The 6,754-nt window shown below is 41.4% G+C and overlaps 1 protein-coding gene across 6 annotated transcripts in view; it reads right to left on the bottom strand.

Moving 5' to 3' along the window:
- WDR7 (WD repeat domain 7) overlaps positions 1 to 6,754 on the bottom strand; it is a 302,241-nt gene that overhangs the window by 5,218 nt on the left and 290,269 nt on the right. For all 6 annotated transcript variants that reach the window (XM_005873636.2, XM_005873634.2, XM_005873637.2 and 3 more), the window contains one exon: positions 2,125 to 2,229. In XM_005873636.2, the coding sequence (XP_005873698.1) occupies positions 2,125 to 2,229 (105 nt within the window). The remainder of the gene's footprint in view (positions 1 to 2,124; positions 2,230 to 6,754) is intronic.

Genomic DNA, 6,754 nt, shown 5'->3' with positions numbered 1-6,754 from the left:
TGCCATTGACTGGCTATAAGCTCTGCTAAAGTGAGGGCGATTTGAGCCTTAAATGAAGGAAAATGACCTGGAGTTGTAATGTTTGGTAACATTAAATGTTTTCTTGATCATAAAGATAAATACTCATCGTGGAAAATTGAAATAAGAAAGAGAAGTATAAACAAGAAAGCCAAAATCCCCTGAAATCCCACTGCCCAGAGATAAGCACAGTTCAGTAAACACCTTCCAGACCTTCCATATACATAAGGAGAAGTTAAAATGTAAAGGACTTTACATAAACAGGCTCACATTAAAAGGCAGTCTCACAATCTGCTTTTTTTCATTCAACAAAATGTTGAGGGCAATCTTTTCATGTTAATGACTATAGATTTACATCATCCTTTTTAAATGGCTGAATAGCATTCTACTGTATGATGGAATAAATTAAAACAAATGAAACCAATATCCATCTAATTTATTATTAGCATTTATGAAAGAAGATACTTATTTGTTAGAGGGTGGTGGCAAAATTTATGTGAGAGAATTGTGGTTGTATTTCATTACTAAACTCCCCTTGATCAAATATCAATGAGTAAGATAAACTGAAATATTCAAATCATAGAAATACCTTGTTGGAGAGTCAAAGGAATCGAAAGATTAGCAAATCACATCGTTTAATGGCTGGCTTTGTAAACCAACGAAAATGTAACTGTGGCTTTTCCCTTCCCTTTAAAAACAATGCTTCACAAACCAGTCCTAGGGTGCTGATTTTCTGGACACATAGAAACACATACAGATGTAATTCATCAAAACAGGAAGTGTTTTATTGCTACTCTCAGAGTAACTGATGCTGCACACAGCCTTTTACTAAGTCTCACTTGAGTAATTATCCACCCAATACTTCTCATTAACACTCATTTCTCAGCAAAGATTTTAATAGCTGATGGCTTTTGTAAGGTTCTCTATTAATAAGACCTCGTTAAGTTTTCAAAATATATTACAGTAGATTTACTGGAATGATATAAGAGTGTGATATCATACATCATTCGAACTAAACAATATGCATCTAAATAAATCAGCAAGTCCATGTGGGGACAGCAGCAGCAGATCCAACACTACTTTCTGGACTCTCTTCAATTCAAATAAAAACTCCCTACACCTCTGGAAGAGGCTTTACTATGTTTTCTTGATCGGCTGACATAATGTTTCTGTGACTTCCAATCTGGGTATAATGTAAGCACGTGAGACATGGGCTGCATTTTAAATTCTAATGTTGGGTTTAGAGACTTGGGTGTTGCCTGACTCGCTCTGGTGCTCATTAAACATACTTGCATCCTAGGAAAGTAAAGGCAACAACAAAATTTTAAATTAACCTATTTTGGGGGGGGGGAGGGGAGGGAGAGGGAGAGAGTTGGTAATATGTAATTTTTTGTAATTATCAGCAGTAACATAATTAAAAAGAAGATTGGACAGAGATTAATCACTGGTGGTAAAAAAGGATCTACTGTAAAAATTAGTTGTTTAAAATTAATACTCATTTTAATAAGAATAAAACAGGCATTCTCATGCCAGTCAATGCTGCTCGGGTTTTAAAAAATGTTTTGATAATTTGGGGATGAAGAGCCCAATGTGGGAAATCCCGGATGCACACAGAATGAGATGCTGTAAACGGACACGACGTTAACACGAGGCTGCCTCTCTCCCTACGCCCTAGGCCCTGTCAGAGTTGCCTGGATGCCTCATATTCGTCAGTTCTTCCAGGCCAGGCCCTCTCAACACGCCCTGCGTACCTCTCCCTGAGCACCCACTCCCCCCTACCCTGCCTCAGCATCAGCATATCTCGGCTCAGACGTGGCTTCCTCATGAAGCCACCCCACAACCTGGCCTCAGGTTCCTCTCCATGCTGGCGTTGCTTTCTTATTTACCTGTGCCTCCCTGAGACTAAGTTCTGGGAGAGCAGACCGCCCCCTTTCCAGGTTGCTACATGCGTCCTCGGTGTACCCTGCATGCTAGCATCGGGCACATAATCAGCAAGCCATAAATGCTTGGCATTGGCTGAAGAAGGGAGAGAGGGCTGGCAGCCGCAGGCAGCCTTTCCCAGCAGATCATGCTGTACCCTTTAGGGCCTGCAGCATCCTCGCTTACCTGCCAGAAGGAAATGTGGCTGTCAGTGTTCGAGTAGGTGGCAAGATAGCGCCCATCAGGAGCGAAGGCCACTGCAGTGATCGGGCCCTTGTGTCCGTGGATTGTCTAAAATAAAAGTCAGAGTCATTAACGGGACTGTTCCACAGAACTATGACACACACACATGCAGATGCATTCAGTTTTAAACAGTATGTGGTGAATATTAAATGCTGCTATGTGCTTTATTGTATTTATAAAACCAGATTAGAGAGATCAGAAAGCAGCCAAAGTCCTCTCCCTGGTCTCTCTAAAGTTCAGTCTTGTTTTGAAGAGTCCACTTCTCTCCGAATTGGTGGACAGCATGAGTCCAAGGAAAAGCACATATTGATGGGAAAACTAGTATGTTAATTCACTTATGTCCATTAGGGGGAAGAATTTTACAGTTAATTAGAAAGGTAAGACACTGATCACCAGATCTACCCAGGAACCTCACTCATCTGTAATGAAAGACAATCAAAATTATATCATAACATACCTGTCCCAGAAGGAGTTAAAAACTATCATTTCAACCCTTAATAATTATACATTCTTCATGTTTTATGCTTCATTTCCTACCAATAACACTGTGTTCAAATGCATATGGCTGCAATTAGTAAACACACATATATGCATGTGTTGTAGCTCTGACCACAGATATAAATCAAGTACTATTAAAAACAAGTTAGCAGGGATAATTCTGAGCTTTTGCCAAATAGCTCTCATTGATTTAACCATGAATTAAAAAAGGGAAGTTGTATTTTAGACTAGGTCCTTGTTAAAGTCTTTACTCATAAAAATTATACTAAAATTTAATGATATTTATAGTTATCGAAAACACTGGGATACTAAGAAAATTAGTATATTAGTATCCTTACACTCAACTATTAAAGAGCTTACATCTCCCAAATTAAGCAATATTCAGTCTGCTCACAAGCTCTAGGTTGGTCTCCTCCCTGTGTCTGGAAAGAAATGGGGAAATGTGTTCCCTTAAACCAAGACAATACCAGGAAGGTTTGTGTCCATTGGCTGAAGAATTGTGAACCTTGACTCTTGGTGGAAGCAGCAAGTTCAACATATGCTTAAGCCCCAAACATATTGTAAATTTCTGTAAGACTCTTCTCATAATTCATTTCTGAGTGATTACAAGGTGGAAGGAAGGTGGGAGGGAATACAAGGATGTTCCTCGGTGCTCTTTGGATTGTGTTCTTTACTGTCATTGGGTTTTCAGGGCACTGTGTGATCCAAAATAATGCCTGTTTTTCAATAGAGGAAAACTATTTTACTGGGCTTGGGGCTAAGTCAGACTGCCTGGCTGTATTTGGGCTCCAAAACTTACTGACTGTGGGACCTTGGGCAACTTATTTAAGGTACCCAACCCGAGTACCCAAATCTACTTATAACGTAGAAATGATGATGATCATGATATTGATAATACCTGCTTTAAAGAGCTTTGTGAAAACTACACGAGTTACTATAGCTACAGCACTCTGCACAATGCATGGCACAAAATAAGACTCAATACATAGTATTAATTTTTGTTACTCCCCCCCCTCCTTATTGAAAGGTGACCAGACATATATACTTGAAAGGTGCTAAGAAAGTAGATCTTAAATGTTCTCACTGCAAAAAACAAATGGTGATTATGTGAGGGGATGGGGGTGTTGGCTAAATGCCAGGGTGGTCATCGTTTTGCAACACGTAAGTGTATCAAGTCATCACCTTAAAACTACACAGTGTTATATGTCAATTATATCTCAATAAAACTGAAAAAAATGATTAGACAAATGTAAACAATCACATAATTTAATTACTTGAGTACACCATTTAATGAAAACCACACATCGAAAAAAATCCCTAATAATACATCCCAGAATCGGCACCGGCTAACATACTAGGTGGTCCAGAAACAGATTTCAGACTGTGGAGCTTCAACAACTGTGGTAACTGTCCATGGTACTAGCCCACAAATGTGGTGCTACATTAAGCAACAGGGTGAGCATGCTGAACTGCAAGAAACCAGCTCAACACCATCTGCATTAGAATGAAAATCATTGTAGGTATGGGGGGAGGGATGCAAACAATTAAAAGGGGGGAAATGACCATTCCCACTTACTAGGTCAGTTAAACGAGCTCACAGGGAAAGCAACTTTGATTGTTTTTGAAATCAAGATTCAAAATCTGAAATTGTTAAAAATCTGAAATTCTGTTGGGCCAATCTGAGGCTATTTTATGGTTAAGATAGTTGATTAAGCAGGTACCTTGCAAACATCAAGATTTCTAGCCTCTCCTGAAACTGGAAGCTCAGGCAATCCTGGGCCACAGTTCACACGTGGGGACATCCATCAGTCAGAGCTGAGTGAAGGTGGCCCCTCAGCCACTTCGCCAGTCCCAGCCCTGACACAAAACAGGGCCTGTGTACCCCAACACCGGCTGCCTGGCTCCCTCACTTCCTGCCTGGACCCTCGTGGCATTTAATGCAACCATTCCATTAAACACATTTGAGTGAAATAGTTCTTCCATGCTCTGGGGGCCCAGTGTGCATCTAAACGTGAGAGCAGTGAGGGCAGGTTGAAAGCTACTCTAGGAAAAGTTGGCCCTTCTTGCAAGCTCCCCAAAGCCCAACTCTGTGCAGAGGCGGACTGATCTTCATTTTGGAGTTTGGACCCTGCCTCCTTCAGATCCCGCGATCAGCAATTGGAATGCACTTCAGACAAGAGAATGCACCAGTGAGTTGGCTAAGAAGCAGCAGGTCCAGAGGGTGTACCGACCCACTGGTCACAGTTAGGGACCCTCTGTGAGACTAGCTAGGTTAGCCCCCTAGGAAAGGCAGAACACCAGACATACAGGCTCCTCGGCAAAGTCTTCATGAACCATTTCATATACATCGTCATCTTTTACAGAGGGCTGGTATTTACAACATCTATGTGAATATTTCTGTATCAGTTGAAGACGCTCTTCATTACGTGTCTAATAGACGATCCTGTGAAATAAGTTCATCTTAGAATTTTCTGCCAGGAAAATGTTTATCTTCCCAGATCAATTTTGTTGCTTTCTTTTTATTATGAAACAATAATTACATAATCCAAAACATGCTCACTGTACTGCCAAGAAACTCAGAACTAAATTTATGCTCATTCTGTGTATCTATTGGTAAATACTAGTACTCCTACTCGTTTCACTAATCATTGTCCTGTTTTTCTTTGTTCTGGTTGAGGTACTGTTAGATACTGAATTTATTAATCTGTTAGTTTATTTAAAGCCTGTTTTAGACACTCCAGATCCAACTCATTAACATACGCGCATGCGCACACAGATGCACACACCATTCCACAGGCAACGTGCCCCACAGGGCCCTTTTGAAGCAACACAGACACCACTGAGCACTGACTGCAGTGGCGGCTGAAAGGCAGGCTTGTTGTCTTGTAAGAAAGCAAGTACCACTCGTGGGGGCTCAGAGAATCTTGCTGTTTTAGATAGTTTGGTGCATCGGGCGAGTTCATTCCAATCTCAGCCTGAGAGGTGCTCCAGCCCTGGGTGTAATGGAAATGCTGCCATTGTCTGGTGCAGAATCCCTGAACTGGCAGCTCTGTGCAGGCACTGCCTGGACTGACTGGCACCTCTGCTCTGGCAGCAGAGATGCAGCTGTGGGCACAGCGAACCTGTAAGTGCTCTGTGATGGAGCAAACCCAATGGTGGGATCTTAAATGCTCAGCTGGAAAGAACATTTTCCAAGATAACAGGTTTCGAAATAAAAGGAGGTTTGGTCCACTTTTTATATGCGAATGAGTATCATGTCTTGTTATATTTTTAGCCAAAGAAATTGCTATCTTGAATAGACAGAGATGGACTTTAGAGAAATTAATCTAATTCGAGAAGTGCCTGAACAATAAAAGAAAATCAAGCAATTATCCCTAGCGGGAGACGAAGTGTTGAACTGCTAAACACCCACTCCCCCTTTCTCTCATGAAAGAAAGGAACTGCGAGGCAGGGTTAATAATGAGCAATACTTGCACTTACCCAACAGTTTTCAACAGGCACTTCCAATGTGCTCTGCGAATATAATTAACCCTGCTGTACAGAGGAGAGTCACGACTTTCTACAGCGATTTGGTCGGCGTCAATACGAGCTCTAACCACCTAGAATATTCTCTTTAAAATTGCTCTTTATATGCTTTGTCTCTTCCTGGAGTTCTTGATATTGTTTCCCAATGGCAAATTTGACAATAAAACCCAAAAAAGTAGGACTCTACTCCACCCACTTTAAAAACTGAACAAGGTCAAGGAGAACACTGTATATTTATTTGCAGGTCTCATCACTTTTTTAAAGGGGAGGGGGAAAACCCAACCAGACAAGACACCTTCCTACTTTGAACATAAATTGTAAAAATTTCCAAAAGTAGGCAAAATCTTGCCATCATAAGTACCAGCACAACGGAGCCAGCTATTTTGTACAACATTTGCTAAAATAAGGTGAACAATGAGAGAATTTGGACCGAAGCTTCAGAGCCCCAAGGTCCAGGGGCTGAGGGAAGAGGCTGCCTTGGTCGCAGGCCTGCTCGGGAGCAGTTTGGGATTAAGACAGGCAAAGTTGCAATTGGGGGTGGGGGAGGCAG

This window comes from Myotis brandtii, unplaced genomic scaffold (assembly GCF_000412655.1).
Source record: "Myotis brandtii unplaced genomic scaffold, ASM41265v1 scaffold416, whole genome shotgun sequence".
NCBI lineage: Eukaryota > Metazoa > Chordata > Mammalia > Chiroptera > Vespertilionidae > Myotis > Myotis brandtii.
This window is presented reverse-complemented; position numbering and strand designations above follow the sequence as displayed.